The sequence below is a fragment of the Equus asinus genome, chromosome 26 (genome assembly GCF_041296235.1).
Source record: "Equus asinus isolate D_3611 breed Donkey chromosome 26, EquAss-T2T_v2, whole genome shotgun sequence".
NCBI classification, from domain to species: Eukaryota; Metazoa; Chordata; class Mammalia; order Perissodactyla; family Equidae; genus Equus; species Equus asinus.
In genome coordinates this window covers 40,855,960-40,874,841 of record NC_091815.1, presented here as the reverse complement: position 1 = coordinate 40,874,841, position 18,882 = coordinate 40,855,960, and the positions used below count along the sequence as shown (strand labels likewise).

At 44.9% G+C, this 18,882-nt stretch overlaps 2 protein-coding genes across 2 annotated transcripts in view; both read right to left on the bottom strand.

Moving 5' to 3' along the window:
- The window catches only part of LOC106847389 (zinc finger protein 548-like), a 41,247-nt gene extending 36,577 nt beyond the window's left edge, over positions 1 to 4,670 (bottom strand). Inside the window, exons 1-2 of the mRNA XM_070498658.1 lie at positions 4,554 to 4,670; positions 4,317 to 4,412 (exon numbers count right to left, since the gene is read on the bottom strand). The gene's annotated coding sequence lies outside the window, so the exon portion shown is untranslated. The remainder of the gene's footprint in view (positions 1 to 4,316; positions 4,413 to 4,553) is intronic.
- A 424-nt stretch (positions 4,671 to 5,094) lies between these two features.
- On the bottom strand, positions 5,095 to 12,388 carry LOC106847395 (zinc finger protein 547-like). The gene is made up of 3 exons (XM_070498668.1): positions 12,151 to 12,388; positions 7,755 to 7,839; positions 5,095 to 6,527 (listed from the first exon to the last, which is right to left on the bottom strand). The coding sequence occupies exons 1-3, from the start codon at positions 12,163 to 12,165 to the stop codon at positions 5,095 to 5,097; spliced, it is 1,533 nt and encodes a 510-aa protein (XP_070354769.1). The 5' UTR covers positions 12,166 to 12,388.
- Positions 12,389 to 18,882: the final 6,494 nt, after the last annotated feature.

Sequence of the window (18,882 nt, the reverse complement as noted above, 5' to 3'; positions counted from 1 at the left end):
GTGAAAAAACAAAAAAGACTGGCTATACCTATCACTGGCAAAGATGTGTTCCAAATGGAATTCTGATACACTGCTGGTGGGAGTATAAAATGGTATATTCACAGTGGAAATCAGTTTGGCCAATCCTTAAAAAGTTAAACATTCATCTATGAGCAACATTCCACTCCCAGGTATTTACTTATTTATGAACAGTCACCTAAGTTCTACTTGTAATATGTCAAAAGTGGAAACAATCTAAATGTCCAGTAATAGATGAATGAACACATTGTGGCAATGTACACTCAATGGAATACCACTCAGCAATAAAAAGGAATGAACACAATACAGACAAATCTCAAAATAGCCATGTTAAGAGTATACTGTAGGATTCCATTTATCTAAAACTAGGATGGAATAGAATGAAAACCAGCCATGCAAGAGTATACTGTAGGATTCCAAGTATACAAAAATCAAGAAAATGCAAACTAGCATATAGTGACATAAATAAAATCAATAGATACCTGGGGATGGAAAGTTGGGAAGGGAGGGGTGGAGAGATCAGAAAAGAGCACAAGGGAACTACTGGGCCAATGGATATGTTCATTATCACGACTTTGGTCATGGTTTCCATGTGCATACATGTATCACAGTATATTATCATCTATACTTTAAATATGTGCAGTTCAATGTATGTCAATCTCTCAAAGTTACTTTATAAATACACTCTGTATAAAATTTGGATCTCTCATTCTTCTTGGAATATCAAAAGACTTGCAAAGCTGGACTGACTCCATTATCACACTCTTGCCATGTCTTAGGTGGATCAACTCTGATTCCAGGCAGCAAACTCTGGAAAGCCAGGAAGCTCATGTCCATCTTGCACCAGGAAGGATGGCTAGATTAGAAAAGACCCATCACTAGACTCTAAGATCTCCCTTCCTCAGTCTTGAAGTTCCTGCCTGTGCAGCTATGGTTTAAAGTAAATAACCCAGGGAGGCTACAGGAATCCATAAAACCTTTGGTTTAGTTGCTCTGGCAATGACCTTGGCTACTGGAAATACACAACTCTGTAGTTCTGGAGAATTTCTCTGCACTCTCATCACACATAGCCAGTTACTGACACCTTCAATGGAAGCTGCTTTAGAAGGGGCTCATCAACTCCACTTTACTTCAGTCTCTCCCACTTCCTATTAATCCAATCACTATTTCTGTACAGAATATGGTTACCTCCTGACCCCTGTATGTCTTACAGTTAAGGACATTTTTTTTTTCTTTCTGACTTTTCTCCCCAAATCCCCCCAGTACATAGTTGTATATTTTAGTTTTGGGTCCTTCCAGTTGTGGCACATGGGACGCTGCCTCAACATGGCCTCATGAGCAGTGCCACGTCCGTGCCCAGAATCCAAAACAGCGAAACCCTGGGCCGCCATAGTGGAGCACACGAACTTAACCACTCAGCGACGGGGCTGGCCCCAGTCAAGGACATTCTTGACTTCAGGACACAGGGCTCCTAGGCAGGTCATGGGAGATAGTGATCCCCCAACTATGCTGAGAACTATGGGACATCCCCTGTGTACAAGGGACCCAATTCATGCTGCTGCCAAATGTCCTGAAGATGAGTAAGCCAACTGCCCCATCCTCAACCCGACTCTGGGAAACAAATAATCTTCATATCCCAAGCAAGGAAATTGGTGTAGAAGTCCTTCAGACTTTCCCAGGAGGACCTGTGCAGCAATGCAAACTGGGCCAAACATGGACTGACGACAGCTATTCTTTATCCTCTTGCTATTCCCTCCTGAAAGCAAATACAGAGGAGAGGTCCCCACAAAAAACATTCACCTTTTCATTCTGGCAAAGCCTAATGCTGATCTCAATCCACAGCATACAGTGAATAAAACCCCCATGAGTAAATGTAGCTTAATCAATAAGAACTTTATGATCACAAAAACCAGCAGTGTGAGGTGGGGAGTCCCAGGTTGGGTGACTTTGAGGCTGGAAAAATCTACCCAAGCATCACAAGATGACCAAATATACTCACGAAGAAGGGAAATCTCCGTATGCTGCCTGCAGAAGCTGGCGGGAGTCCTCTTGTCCAAAGCTGGGTAATGTCCACACCCAAACCAGGCAGCAGGGAGGGACTGAGGCTCCCCAAAAGTCAAATGACTGGTGAACCCTTCAGGTGAAGGGAGAGAGCAGAGCTTTCTGTCTCCTGAGAGCACTTTAAGGTGATACATACACACTGTGGCACCCGGCCATGTGGTAGAGGAGGGAAGGCTTCTGTAATAGACACCAGCAGCGACTTAATTCTAGCAAGGACTACAGGCAGGTCGGAAAGTGCAAGGTATATTATGAAAGCTTCCAATATACTTGGTACTTAAAAGAATCTCCCCAGGATGTTTGGATGTATGAGGTTTAATTTCTGGCTGATAACTCCTTCACGAAGACTAATCTCCAGAGCTTTTACTATGATGTTATTATGTAGAACAACGAAAGAGCACATAGCCTGCACTCCTAAGGTCTTTCTCTAGTTTGAAATTACTAGTACTGTTTGAGGTTAGGCTAAAGGCTGAATAATCCTCAACATTTGCTGCTCATTTGCTCAACATACTACTATTCTGGGTGTGTGGCTGTTTTATTTTTATTTACTTATTTATTTTGCTGAAGAAGATTCACCTTAAGCTAACATCTGTGTTAACTGTCCTCTATTTTGTCTGTGGGTTGCTACCACAGTATGGCCCCTGATAAGTGGTATAGTTCTGTGCCTGGGAACCAAACCTGGGCCACCGAAGGGGAGTGCACCAAACTTAACCACTAGGCCACGGGGCGGGCCCATGTGGATGGCTGCTTTAGCAGATTTAAAGGTTCTTGATGGCAGTACACAACACAAAGACACTTGGATAGATAAAAGGCAGAATTCTGTTACTTAGGGTTTGGAATGAGAAGGGCATTGGGCAGGACTGCATGGCAGGTTGCAGAGGGGGTCATGGTAAGCAACCTGGGGCTGTAGGGGGCACCCTCTGTACTGTAAGTGGCCTGGAGCTAGCTAGGTTCCCCAGGCTCCCTGTGGATTGTCTAATTTGAATAATTTCAGGGGCTCTGGGCCATAGGGGCTGCCCCTAGTTACCCAATATCTGGCTCTGGGCCATAAGGGATGATGTATAGAGGGTGAGTGCCTGATAAGGACAGTGACTGGGGGCATGGACTTAATCAGCTGCTCCAAAAGAGAAAATGACCAGCATCAAGCCAGGGACTCAAAACTCAGTCAAGGGGCCAGCCCTGCAGCCTAGTGGTTAAGTTGGGCACACTCCACTTTGGTGGCCCAGGTTCAGTTCCCAGGTGCAAACTTACACCACTTGATGGTGGCCATGCTGTGGTGGTGACCCACATACAAAACAGAGGAAGACTGGCAGAGATGTTAGCTCAGGGTGAATATTCCTCAGCAAAAAAAAAACCCAAAAAACAAAACACAACTGAGTCAAGACAGTACTTTCATAAAATTATACATCAAAACCATGTAGTGCTGGCATAAAGACAAACACAGATCAGTGAAACAGAACAGAGAGCCCAGAAATGAAAGCCAGCATATTCAGTCAAATAACTGACAACAGTGCCAAGACAATTCAATGGGGGTAAAACAGTCTTTTCAACAAATGGTGTAGGTGAAAGTGGATATCCACATTGAAAGGAATGAAGTTGGACCCTTACCTTACACCAAACAAAAACAAACCCAAAGTGGATAATGTACACCCATAAAATTCTTAGATGAAAACAGGGCAAAGGCTTCATGACACTGGATTTTGAAATAATTTCTTGGCCATGACACCAATAGCACAGGAAACAGAAACTAAAATAGATAATTGGACCATATCAAAATTACAAACTTCTGTGCATCAAAGGACACAATTTAGAGTGAAAAGGCAACCTCCTGAATGGAAGAAAACATCTGCATATCATACTTGACAATCAGTTAGTATCTAGATTACATAAAGAACTGCTACAAGTCAATAAGAAAATAACCGGATTTAAAAAAAATGGACAAATGTAGACATTTTTACAAAGAATACACACAAATGGCTGAATCTATGATCATTAGTCATTAGAGAAATGTGAAATAAAACCACAGTGAGATCCTACCTCACACTCATAAGGATAAGGATAGCTGAGATTTCAAACAACACAGAAAATAAAGTGATGTTGATGAGGATGTGGAGATACTAGAATTCTTGTGGACCTTTGATGAAAATATAAAATTGTGCAGCCGATATAGAAAACAGTTCCTCAAAATATTAAAAATGGAATTACCATGTGACTCAGCCATTCCACTTCTGGTTACATACCCAAAAGAATTGAAAACAGGGTCTTGAGGAGATATCTGTGCACTCATTCTCATGGCATTCTTCACAACAGCCAAAATGTGGAAGCAGGGGAAGTGTCTAGCAGTGGATGAATGGATAAAGAAAATGTGGTATAAATATACAATGCAGTATTATTCAGCTTTAAAAGGGAAGGAATACTGAAACATGCTACATGATAGGTGAAATTTGAGGTTATGGTAATTGAAGTAAGCTACTCACAAAAAGACAAACACTGTATGCTGCTTCTTACATGAGGAAGCTAGAGCAGTCCAATTCACAGAGACAGAAAACGGAATGGAGCTTGCCAGGGGCTGGAGGAAGAGAAGAGGAGTCATTGTTTAATGGGTATAGAGTTTCACTTTTACAAGATGAAGAGTTCTGGATATTTGTTGCACAAAAATGTGAGTGTACTTAACAGTACTATACACTAAAAAAATACTTAAAATGGCAAGGTTTAGGTATGTGTATTTTACAATGAAAACAAATCCAAAAGTACATAGCAGTACTACACAGTGCCAATCAGAGCAGACCTTTGGCTGAAGTCTTTTCCTCATTTGCTGCACTCATAAGTTCTTTCTCTGGTATGAACTTTTTGAAGCCAAACAAGTGAGAGTTATGGCTAAAGACGCTCCCACATTCATTGCATTCATAAGGCATTTCTCCAGTGTTGCAAATTCAACAAGGTTTAATGAGGCTGGAGTCGTATGTAAAGACATTCCCATACTCACAGTTCTCATAGGGACTCACATCAATGAGAACTCTAGGTGTGCAAGGAGTCTGGATTCATAGCACAAAAACTTCCCACATTAGATGCACTAATAAGGCCTTTCTCTAGTGTGATTTGTCCCATGTCTAATGAGTCTGGAGTTCCAACTAAAGAATTTCCCATATCACTGCACTCATCAGGCCTTGCTCTAGTGTGAATTCTCTGGTGTCTAATGAGTGTGAAGCGGTACCTAAAGAATTTCCCACATTTGCTGCACTCATAAGGCCTTTCTCCAGTGTGAACTCTCTGATGAATAATGAGTGAGGAGCTGTCCATAAAGAATTTCCCACATTCCTTGCACTCATAAGCCCTTTCTCCAGTGTGGATTTTCTGATGCTCAACAAGTTTATGTTTGCGTCTGAAAGCTTTCCCACATTCCTTGCACTCATAAGGCCTTTCTCCAGTGTGGATTTTCTGGTGCTCAACAACTTTGTCTTTGCGGCTAAAAGCTTTCCCACATTCTCTGCACTCATACGGCTTTTCGCCACTATGGATTTTCTGATGCTCAACAAGTTTATGTTTGCGGGTAAAAGCCTTCCCACATTCACTGCACTTGTAAGGCCTTTCTCCAGTGTGAACTCTCTGATGTCGAGTGAGTGTGGAGTGGTTCCTAAAGAATTTTCCACATTCACTGCAACCATACGGTCTTTCTCCAGTGTGGATTTTCTGGTGACCAGTGAGTTGGGACACTCTAAGGAAGGCCTTCCCACATTGGCTGCACTCAAAAGGCCTTCTTGGCCTGGTGTGAATTCTCTGGTGGTCACTGAGGCCACATATTTGTTCAAAGAATACTTCACATTCTGGGTGCTCATAAAGCCTGGCTTCAGTGTGGACTTTCTGCTCCTGATCAAGGTGGGACTTTCTAAGGAAGACCATCCTGCATTCTCTGTACTCATAAAGCTTCTCTCCACTGTGGATTTTCTCATGGTCAACAAGTATCTGTTTATTGCTGAAGGCTTTCCCACACTGAGTACACTTGTAATAATTTTGTCTATTTTCAAAGGCATCTCCACCTAGAGTATCCCTGTGTGGCTTCCCCCAACTGTGAGGGGCTGGGGGATGCAGAAGGACTGTGCCAGCTGGGAAGCCCTTCCCACCTTCGAGGCACATCAAGGTCCTCTCTGTCATGTGAACATTGCTTTTCTTCACAAATAAAGGCCTCCCGTTGTCCCTTCTAGAAAGTTTCTTGCTAATCTGTTGCCTTTGGTGCTGGTACAACTTTGCATCACAAGTGTACAGTCTTTGTTCAGGGTGTGTTCCATTGTGCTCAGCCAGGCACAAAATGTCTTTCAAGAGTGAGCCACATCTTTCACAGGGCTGGACCTTCTGGATGGATAGACTTGGCTTTGGAGTCCTGACCTGTGACACTTCCACAGAAACACCTTGCTCTGAAGTTGCCTCCTCATCCTGGGCTCCATGCCAACAACCTGTAAGCAGATAAATGCTGGTGAAGTGCACATTGACCTTGGTGGGAGGAGGCACCCCCACCAGAAATGTGTCAGACACACCCACAAATAAGTCCATGGGATTGCTGAGAGGTAATGGGAACTAGAGCCAGTGAGAGGAAGGCCTGCTCTGCGGAGCTGGGCCTGGGAAGCTCACATGATGGGAAGGACACAAGGAAAGGGGTACAGTGCAGGGAGGAGAGGCAGGGTTTCCAACTCACTCCTCTGCAAATGGCTTTCAACAAGGTCATGGCTGCTGCTAACTGGTGAGCACTGAATAGGAGATGTGTCCAGACCCAGAAATCACTGATTGCAACACAGTAGCTGATGTCCAAGGACTATTTAAAGATATCGGCAGACCTCACAACACCTTAAGTGTAGGTCACATGTCAAGAGCACCACAAAGGGAGCAATGGAAGGGAAAGGATGAGAGGTGGAGGCCACAAAAGTTGAGGAGCTGGGGACCCAGGGACTGGAAGATTAGAAATGACAATGAGAAAGAAAAGATAGACATGAGGTATGACCACTGTCCCTGGCATCATGCAATGGTCGGCACAGGCCTGGTTCCCAGTGTGACTGGAACCCAGCTCTGACGACACACACTTTCCCAGCTTCTAGGGCTATTTCCTGCTGCCACTGATGGGGTAATGTCCACCTGTCAGGCACCCAGGCCCCTCTCCCTTCTTCAAGGTGAGCACCTACATAGGACCTGGAAGAGGCCAACCTAGGTGAAATGCAGGGCAAGGGAGTGGCCAGTATGCCCCCAGAGCAATCCAACACACAACAGCCCACAATCTAAAATCAAAAGAACTTGAGAGGAGAGTCTTGCAGAACCAGTGGTCTCTACAAATAGTGACCACATTGGTGGCTGAAATTTTTCGCACCAGCACGCCCCAAGAGATGTCAGGAAGAAGGGGGAAGGCCTTGGGTTCCATCAATCTGAACAGAGTCACCCAAGCAGGAACAGGCCAGATTTGAGGGATCACTCAGACAAACTTCAAGATTTCTCACTCCTGAGCCCTGTCTTGGAAGGCCTCAGAGCAACAGGGAAGGGTCTGCTTGGGAAGAGCAAGTCCAGTGCACACAGTCCAGCCCTGACACCAACAACACATATGCCAGCAAACCAGGAAAGGAAGTGCTACCCATGGTCTCATTGCAGGAAAGAACAGGACCCAGTCCAGGACACTGGGGTGGGTATGAGGGCCTTACCTAGTGATGATAAAAGTGCAAAGTTCTCCAGCATCACATGACGGTACAGGCTTCTCTGAACCTCATCAAGAAGGCCCCACTCCTCCTGGGAGAAATGTATGGCCACGTCTGTAAAAACCACAAGTCCCTGCCCACATGAGGACAGTTCAATCAATGTGCAGCTTCTCTCTCCAGGATCTTTAGTCTTTCTCCCCACAATTCCATCCCCTCCTCACGCTCTACCCCAACTTCCCAGTGTGGAAGAGATGCCAGGTCTGGTGGCACCGGTGTCTGCTCTCTCCTCATTTCCACTGACCACTGTGTCCAGAACACAGTAAACATGGAGGAGAGCACAGAAAAGTATAATCTAAACTCTGGGCCTGGAATGAGGGCTCTATCCCTCTTTTTACCAGTATATATCCTCAGGTCCCCCAGAACTTGCCTCCCAGACAAGGAAACTTGAACTCATCTTTCTCCCTTAGGCATCCAGTGCCAGGGCCTGCGGCTAAACATTAACATTCCTCCTCACCTGCACATCATTCTTACACTAAACCTCTCTACATATTTGGGTCCTCCACTTTCGCAACTCGGTTACCGAGACCCGATGGCCCATGCTAAAGGCATTTCTTTCTTTTTTCTTTTTAAAGATTGGCACCTTTGTTAGCATCTGTTGCCAATCTTCTTTTTTTCCCCCCTTCTTCTTCTCCCCAAAGCTCCCCAGTACATAGTTGTATATTCTAGTTGTAGGTCCTTCTGGTTGTGCTATGTGGGATGTCACCTCAACATGGCCTGATGAGCAGTGCCATGGCCACACCCAGGATCCAAACCAGCGAAACCCCCGGCCGCTGAACTGGAGCACACGAACTTAACCACTTGGCCACGGGGCCAGCCCCTAAAGGCACTTCTGTGGCCTCGCAACATGCCACTGTGCACATGGAATACAGGCAGTATTTTGCAAATGGAATCAGCATTCTATTTTGCCCCATCCTGCCCCAGAATGCCCATGTTCCTTATCACAAGAGAGCTCCAGGGTCCCTTTGTGGTTCTCCCCACCTGGCCCTGTCCCCTGTGTCACACTCAGCCCCCCAAACCTAACATGAAGGCCTTATGGACTCCTGGCCCTCCACCCCTTCTTCACTGCACATGCTGTCCTATAAGCAGTCATGAACATTCTCTCTTTACCTGACCCTCACTAAAAGCGCAGCTACGCCTAACTCCCCATCCCCAGCCCAGACCTAGCAATGCTCCTCACTGATCCTTTCACACCTCAACTAATCTACCAGCCTGAATGAAATAATCCAAGCCTGACCAAGAGTCACCACAATACATTTCTAAGTCCCAAGACGCCCTGACATGTGGCCTCCTTCATGGAGATGCTTCAACATCTATCTCCTATCTTCAACCCCCCTTGAAAGCCTTCCAGACTCCTCTACCCTTATCCCTCATAGGTACACCCCATCACAGCCACTCTGTTTCCTCACCTGTCTTTGTGATGTCCACCAACAACTACCATCCAGGATCCCAACAAGAGATACAAATCAAATCTTAGCCTCCTCCTTCCCCTGCCTGCCATAACCTAACAACATCCCTTCTGAAAACTGATGCACAGCAACACTTTGTTCCACACACTGGCTACTATATTGTGGCTATCGGCAACCTAAATACATCCCCTGGACTCCAGACCTGTGTGTCCAACTGCCGACTGGGCACCTCCACTCGGAGTCTCTGGAACATCTATGACAAAACCTGACTCTTCCTATTCCCTCTGAAAACCCCTCCTATTGCTGACTTCCCCATCTCAACTGAGAGGACATCCATCCTTCCAGAGAAAGCCAAAAACCTTGAGGCCATCCCTGACTCCCCCTTCCATCTCATCTCCCAGCTCCCTCACTCTCCTCGTCCCTAAAGGGGGGCAGCTCTGTTCAGAACACATCCAGAAGGTAACCACTTCTCTACCTCCATAGCCACCACACTTGTCCAGCCACCACCAATGCTTACCCACACCGCCACAGTAACTTCCTCCCAGGTCACTCTGCCTCCACTTTGGCTCCCAGAGAATCTCCTCCATTCTGCAGCTAAACATAGCCTGTTAAAATCCAGGTCAAATCACCTGGCTCCTCTGCTCCAAACCTTCCCTAGCTCCTACTTCCCTCAGATTAGAGGCCCAGAAACTCAGGTTGTAGTTTTAGACCTGACAACTGTGCACCCCTATCCTCCAAACACTCCCCCCCCGCCATGTATTCCCACCAGATATCAGACTTTCAGTTCCCTCAACAATCCAGCTATCTCACCTGCAATCATTTGAAAATTCTGGATGCTGTGGACCCTTCCACAGTTTACCCCAATGGCTGTCAGAAATGGGAACTACTCCATAGAATCCAGGACTGAGTTCAAGACCCTGGGCCTTGGAGAGACCACAGGGACTTCAGACCCAAGGGAGGGAGAAGGAATAGGTGAATAATCACAGGACAGCATCACCCTTTATATGGGAGTGGCAAAACCATCGGGGTGATAATTGGGGTGGATGAAGGTCTGACACATCTTCCATTCACCTCTACAGGGTCCATAGGCATTTTTGCAAATGTCATGGGAACCTGCAGGAAGAGGGAGGCCAGGAGAAATGGGTAACCATGGTAATATTCTATAGCCTAAGCTGGACCACCATCCCTGCCTTGCTCTGGAGCAAAATGATCTCAGCCTGATGGTGTAAGCTCAGTTTCTTTGACCTCAGTGCCACTACTATCAGTTGTGTGACTTTGCATAAGGACTGAACCTCCCTGAGCCTCAATTCCTTTACTGCAAAATGGGGATAACAATGATTCCCACCATATAGGGCTGATAATAGTATTAAATATAAACAGTACACGCTACCCATCAGCTGTAACTCTCTAAAGGATTAACAATTTTGTATGTTTTCAGTGCAAATGAAGGGAGAGGGTTTTGAAAATCTGGGTTGGCATAACTTCTACTTTTGAAGGTTTTCAGAAAATGGATATATAACATCCACTGTTAGAAAATATTACAGAGAAATTAACATTTCAATCAATTTTTATAAAGTGTTGGCAGATTTAATTTATTGAAGATGTTCATTTCTAACTGCCTACCTATGCGTAAACATTTAGAAGGATGTTGCTTACGCTGTTTTGATCAATAAGTGTTTCATACACTATGGACTTAATGAGTTGTAGGGAGACTCTGAGCAGGCAGTTCAGCTACACTTTTGTTCAGCAAACAAGCCTGTCTGCTACACAGTCCTCTGAAAGGCACTTGCAGCAGCCCCTTGAGAGTAGTACTCCATTCCTCTTGCCCTGAGGTGTGGAGGTGAGACAGCAGTGCCCTTGTCTGAAATCTGTCTGCTCCACAAACCTGACCGTTTTTTGTCCCACAGGGATTGTCCCAGAAGATCAGTTGACCTGCAGGGCTGAGTCTACACCACCTTACACTTCTATCTCCATCCAGGCCACCAACTTATCACATCCAGGCATCCTGTTCCACAGACACAGGCCAGAATACCTCCTGTGCCAGATATGCTCCTTTATAGAGGGAGCACCAGGAATGCTGAAACCCCTATGCCCGACACTCAAAGTCTCAACCCTCCTGACACTTACTAGAGGACCCATGAGAAGTAACAACCTTAAGACACTCTCCTTAATCTAATTCCAGGTCATTACCCGGGCCACTCCGAACACTCGACCACGTTGAAAGCTCCATCCCAGGGCCCTTCCAGGGCCTCCACACCTTTACGTCCACAAACTCATGTGATGTCTCCATCTTAGGGCATCTCCATCTTGACACATCTTAGGATCACACGTCCAAAATCCAACTCATGATCTTCCCGGGGAAACGTGCTGCTTGCGCTGACTTCCCCATCTTTACACTTTCGGAAATTCAGGCAAAGAAACCTGGAGACGATCCTTCAATCCCTACTTTTGCTCACAGGATACGTGAAGCATCAGGACAACCTATAGGCTCCACTGCTGAGATCTAACCAAAATCTCATCACGTCTCCCCTCGACCGCAACCACCCTGGTCCAAGCCGATCATAAATCTCCGCGGTCTGTTGCGGGGACCACACTGGGCTCCATTCGCATCCTAGTTTTACCCGCTTCAACCTCCAGCTCCAGGCGGGCGTCTCCCGACCGCCGCCCCTCACAGCCTCCAGGGCTTCCAGCTGCTCAGGCCCCCACTGAGGGCGGGACTCCTCCTGACCCCCGCTCCCTGCGGACAGGACGCCCCCGGCGGTCCAAAGGCTGCCGACTCCCGAGCCCCCGCAGCCCCGCCCCCACCACAGCCCAGCGGCTCCCACTGCACCACGCCCGCCCCTCCGCCCGGACCCCGAGGCCGCGCCCCTCCACCCGGGCTCCAGCGCTCGGAGGCGGCATTCGGACCGGGCGAGGCACGGGGAGGCACCACCCACCTCGGGCGACGCCATCGGCGCTGCCTCAGCCACCGACCAGCGGACGGGCGGAACAGGGACCAGGGCCGCCGCGTCCCCACCGGCTCCGTCGGGCCTCACAGCCGCCTCTGCGCAGCGGAGACAACGTCTCCTGTCGCGCTTTTCGGCTCCGTCACCTCGGTGCCCACAAAGCGCCTGCGACGCCCTGAACCGGCCAAAAACCCGAGCGCTACCAAGTGCACGAGAAGGAACGCCGGAAGTCCCGCCCTACACGATGCGAACGCACGTAGGCGTCCCACTCCTAACCTTTCACTGGCTCAGTTGCTGCCGCTCACCGTAGAGGCTTCTGGGTATTGTAGTTTCCACTACAGGCACCTCGCTCGAATCTTAGACCTTAAGTTGCTCCCTACCCTCGGGATAAAGACGAAGTGGCAAGCCCAGGGGTCTTGGGCCAGGGAGCTCCAGGCTTCCAAAAATGGAGCGGGATTTCGCTTGCTCTTAAAGAGAAAGTACCCAGATTTCTTGGAGAGCAGTCCAGCAAGTCAACGAAAGGTTAGAAACTTCTTTCAGAGCCTATGAAGTACAGCAAGTTACACATTCAAAGGGACCACCCTATTGTAGTGACACTGTGACCACTCACAGCCCTCAGCTATCTTGTCTCCTTTCAAATACACGTAGACTGAAGTCAAGTTAATGAGCTTCTGCGATATGTGGCGCAGAAAAGACTCCAGACACAACCACGGCGGGAAAGATGGAGGAGGGATGGCAGCAGGCACAGAATCACGGATGAAGCTGTGACTCCAGTTTCCAGAAAAACATCTTTGTGTCCCTGTAGCCGTGACCGTGTTTGAAACCAGTGACCAACACATTTCTTCAAATAATATTTCTTACTCCATATGAGATAATTTTCAATCTTTCAAGAATCTGAAACCTATCTGAAAAGAATAGTGACTTATCACACACCATCTTCTGCCAGGACAGTGTGTGCTCTTGGGAGCATGTTGTCCCCAAGACAAAGGTGTGGGATCACATTTTCTCGGTCAAGTTTTAGCAAGAGACAGTTAAGTCTGAAAAGCCAGAGAATGAAGCTGAGGATGTGGCTGTGCTGTAACCTTGGCCACACTCAGGCTTTTGTCTCCAAAATGTGATTCTTTTTCATACTTGAAAATGTGGCTCGTTAAATGCTTGGTGGGATAGAAACAATATTTTGAAAGACTTGCCAGAAAAATGAAAATGAATAGGGAAGCTGTGCGCTGTAGTTACTGATCTAAGCAATGTTCAAGGAGCACCTTCTGGGTTTCAGGCACAAAAGCAGGAGTAGTGGACACCCCAGGAAGGGGGTTGCCAGCTGCCTGCATATAAAGGACTGTTCTGTCGTCTTAGATTCTGTATTGGTCTATTTAGCATTCATTTATCACAAGGCCAAACTAAAAGTCAAAGATGTGTACTTCTCCTTCGTGCAAGTCAGCTTGCACAGGCTTGCAAAACTTATTACAAATAGCCCAAGGACAAACTCTAATGTGTTCTGGCTTCCTGCCCTAGGGGATGACCACCTGTGTACTCCCTGGCACTTTAGTCACAAAGGCGTAATCCCAGATTCTCCCCTGCCCCCTCCTTCCTCCATGTGACAAGATTTCATGTGGGCCTCCCTGGTGTGCCCTGCCTCTCATTTGCAGGGTGTGAAGAGTTTAGCTAAGTTACTCCATGGTATCGCTGCCTCGGCATCCATTTTGTTTGGCCTAGCAGCCTGCAGGGACTCTAAACCAACACTCACCCCCCTCACAGAAGCACATGCCCCAGACAGCAGCCCGCAGAGTCACAAGCAAATCTAAGTTCCTGACATGACTTTCCAAAGCCCTTGTGATCAAGTCTTCCCTGCCTCCCAGCACCTGTGTGTCCCATGTCCCCCTGGAGCTTACCAAAACTCTGCTCTTTTCGGTATGAATTGACCAACCTGGACTTATCCCGGGAACCCCAAGGCACTGCACCCACAAACCCTAAGAAAGGCATGTGCCCCAGGTCCTGCCACTCTCTCTCTGCCTGACCCTGCCTTGACCTCCCTGTGTGGCCCCTGGAGGTGTGCCATGTACTTCCTCCACCACCTGTGAGTAATAAACTTCTCCACTTCGACTTCTCTTGTGGTCTTGGTCTGTTGTGGAACTCACCATCTGGCACCCTGTGCTCCACTTCACAAACGTAAATTTAAGAAAGTCATAAAGGGGCCAGCCCCGGGGTCAAGTGGTTAACTTCGCACACTCCACTTCACGGCCCAGGGTTTCGCCAGTTTGGATCCTGTGCGTGGACATGCCACCGCTCACCAAGCCATGCTGAAGCAGCATCCCACATGCCACAACTAGAAGGACCCACAACTAGGGTATACAACTGTGTACTGGGGGGATTTGGGGAGAAAAAGCAGGGAAAAAAATAGTCATAACACAGGGATGTGTTGAGTAACACAACTTCCCGTTCAATGTCCCAGACATCTCCATATTGCCATTCACTCACCTCTATATGAAGATCCGGGCACAATTCAAGGACACGACCTGTATTTAATGAGTTGGTCCTCCTTCCTATATTGCCTTTGTCAGGATGCCCTCAACGGCCTGCATTCAGCTTTTTACAATACATCATAAAATAGTTGACAGGTAGGGACTTGATTAATTCCTAGCATCTTCCCTAATTTTGGCCACTTCCCACTTAGGACCAACCAGAAAAAGCCAACTATGTACTCCTAATGAATCACACAGGAGCCCCACTTCTACTTAGCCCCCCTGCTGCTTCACATGCCAGCATTTCATAATCAGGGCATAGTGGACCTCTTACCTTTTTTCCATTATAAAGTATTCCCAATCCTCTGCTTGCCTTTGAGTCTCTGCCAAATGCAGGTGATGGTGAATAAATAGGCTTTATTTATAAAGAGTGGAACAAAACTCATTGAAATAGAAAACAGAAAATCTATACCATAAAAAGCGATGAAACAAAAAGTGTTTCTTTTGAACAATCAATGAAATTAATGGTAGGTAGACCGACCAAAAAATAAGAAAAAAGAGAAATTAAGAAAATCAAGAATGAAGAGGACACCTGACTACTGACCCTACAAAAATTAAAAATATTATAAGGCGGGATGGCCAAGTAGAATAGTGGTTAAGTTCACATGCTCCACTTTGGCAGCCCGGGGTTCACTGGTTTGGATCCCAGGTGCAGACCTATACACCACTCATCAAGCTATGCTGTGGTGGCATAGCACATACAAAACAGAGGAAGATTGGCACAGATGTTACCTCAGTGACAATCTTTGTCAAGCAAAAAGAGAAAGATCGGCAACAGATGTTAGCTCAGGGCCAATATTCCTCACCAAAAAAAAAAGTATTATGAGGAAATAGTATGAACAACTTATCTACCCAAATTTAAATGAGTTAGATGAAATGTACAAATTCCTTCAAAGGCAGAAATTCTTACAATTGACATAAGAGGGAGAAAATCTACAGAGAACTATACTAAGTAATAGTTATTGAAAATCTTACCACAAGGAAATCCCAAGTCCAAATGTCTTCAGAAGGAAATTCTATCAGATATTTACAAGAAATGTCACTAATCTTCACAAATTCTGCCAGAAAATAAAAGAGAAGGAACATATCTAAACTCATTCTATGAGGTCAGAATTCCTCTGATCTCAAAGTGAGACAGAGACAACACATGAAAACTACAGAGCGATTAACCCTTATCTACATAGATATAACATGTATAAAAAATTACCATAAAACCAATTCTGCGACATACATAAAGGATAATACAGCGTGAGCAAGTGGGATTTGTCTAACCGGGAATGCAAGATTGATTATCATTTGAACATCAATCAATGGAATATATCATATGAGGGAATAAAAGACCAAAACAAAGAAACAAAAGAACTCCACCCCTTGAACATCTCAACAGATGCAAAAACAATTCGGGGAGCCCAGAAATAGATCCACGCAAATACTGTCCACTTATCTTTGACAAAGGAACAAAGGCAGTTGAATGGAGAAAGGATAGTCCATTCAACAAATGGTGCTAGAATTGAATGGCCATATCTAAACAAAATGAATCCATACACAGAACTTAGACTTTCCACAAAAACGCACTCAAAATGGATCACAGACCTAAATGTAAAACACAAAACTATAAAACTCCTAGAAGACAACATAGGAGAAAGCCTAGATGACATTATGTTTGGTGGTAAATTTTGAGATACAACACCAAAATCACAATTTATGAAGGAAAACTGGCTAAGTTAGAATTGATTAAAATAAAAAATATCTTTTCTGCAAAAGACACTGTTAAGAGAATATGAAAACATGGTCAACATCATATGTCATTAGGCAATCGAGGTAAACAACCAACCAAAATTTAAAAACCAACGAGATACCACTACCCACCCACTGGAAAGGCTAAAATTAAAAATACTGACAACATTAAATGCTAGAAAGGATGTGGAGCAACAAGAACTCTCATTCATTGTTTGTGGGAAATCACAACCGTATAGCGTCCCTGGAAGGCAGTTTGAAAGTCTCTCACAAACCTAAATATACTCTTGCCACGGAATGCAGCAATCATGCTCCTTGACACGTACCCACTGAGTGGAGAAGTGATGTTCACACAATATCGCCACGTGAACATTCAGGAGCTTTATTCACAGTTGCCAAAATTTGGAAGCAACCAAGATGTCCTTACATAGAAAAATGGACAAACAAATTTTGGTACCTTCATACAAGCAATATTATTCAGTGATAAACAGAAATGTGCTATCAAATCATGAAAAGACATGGAGGAACTTTAACTGCATATTACTAAATGAAAGAAGCCAATCAGAAAGGGCTGTTGTGGACGATTCCAACTATATGACAGTCCAGAAAAGGCAAAACTACAGAGATACTAAAAAGATCACTGGTTACAGAAAGAAAAGACAACCAACTGAATGGGGAGAAAATATTTGCAAACTATATATCTCATACAGGGTAAATCTCCAAAATACACAAAGAACTCCTACAACTCTATAACAAAAAACTAACAACCTGATTTAAAAATGGGCTAAGGCCTTGCATAGTCATTTCTTCAAAGAAGACATACAAATGTCCAACAGGTATGGGGAAAAAATGCTCATTGTCACTAATCATCAGAAAAATGCAAATCAGAACCATAATTAGATATCACCTCACACCTATCAGGATGACTATTATCAAAAAAGCAAGAGAAGTCTTGGGAAAGATGTGAGAAACTGTAACCATTGAATACTGTTGGTGGCAAGGCAAAATGGTGCAGCTGCTACGGAAAACAGTATAGAGTTTCCTCAAAAAACTAAAAATGGAACTACCATAGGATGAAGTATTCCCATCTCTGCGTATTTATCCAGAAGAACTGAAATCAGGACCTGGAAGAGATATTAGCAGTTCCATGCAATATTGAAGATGAGAAAACAACCTAAATGCCCATCAACAGATAAATGGATGATGAAAATGTGACACACACAATAAAATATTATTCAGCCTTTAAGAAAGAAGGAAATTTTGCAATATGTGACAACATGGATGCACCTTGAAGATACTGTGCTAAATAAGCCAGACACAGAAAAACAAGCACTGCATGATTCCACTTATATGAGGAATCTAAAATAGTCATTCATAAAATCGAAGACTGGAATGGTGGTTACCAGGGACTGGGGGGAGGAGGAAATGAGTTATTAATAAACAGGCACAAAGTTTCAGTTAAGAAACATGAAGAGCCTCTAGAGACCTGCTGTACATCATTGTACCCATAGGCAATAACAATGCATTGTGCAAACCTAACATTGGTTTGATTTCATATTGTGTTCCTACCAAAAAAAAAAACAACCCAGTGGTTGCCAGGGGAGAGGACAGAGGAGACAGTGTGTAAACAGGTGGAGCACAGAGGATTATTAAGGCAGTAAAACTATTCCATATGATACCAGAATAGTAGCAATACGGCATTATACATTTGTCAAAACCCATAGAATGATGAACACAGAGAGTGAACCCTATGTAATCCGTGAACTTTAGGTAATAATCATCATCATTTGCCTCATCAGTTGTAAGAAATGTGTCACACTAAAACAAGATGCCGTATCGGGAAACTTCTACTGTGAGGATGGTGGTTGTGAAGGGGAATATGGGAACTCTATACTTTCTGCTGAATTTCTCTGTAAACTTAAACCTGCTCAAAAAATAAAGTTTAATTTTAAAAATGTTGATTATTCACCAACTCTATGAACCTGCCATTCTGTTCCCAGGTATTTAACAAAGAAAAATAAAACATACATCATCACTGCAGTCCTAGACCCTCCTGTGAGGTACACATGATTGCTTCCACATCACATCACACCTGCTTCCCAAAGTTTAGTAATTAGAAGGACTTGGCGTAATACGCTTACATTTAACTTGTTTTTCTTTAATACCAATGAGTCTGAACATAAGTTCATAGCCTTGATAGCCATGTGGTTTTCCTCTACAGGTGATGATATGCTCATACTTTGGTTCATTTGCAGGGCCTCTGACAACATATTCTGAAATAAGAATCTACATCTTGTCTAATACTGAGCAAATATAGATATTTTAAATGTTTTCTCTCAATCCTGCAACTCTATCTAAATTGTCATGAGTTTTATGGAAAAGAAAGCATTAAATTTAGATATACTATCAATTATTCACCTAATATATGTTGCACTATGGAATTAAAAACTACTACCAGAGATTAAAA

Coding starts and splice junctions, on each gene's coding strand:
- LOC106847395 (XM_070498668.1), bottom strand. Junction 6,528..7,754: donor TGCACTTTTATCATCACTAG/GTAAGGCCCTCA, acceptor ATCTGCTTACAG/GTTGTTGGCATGGAGCCCAG.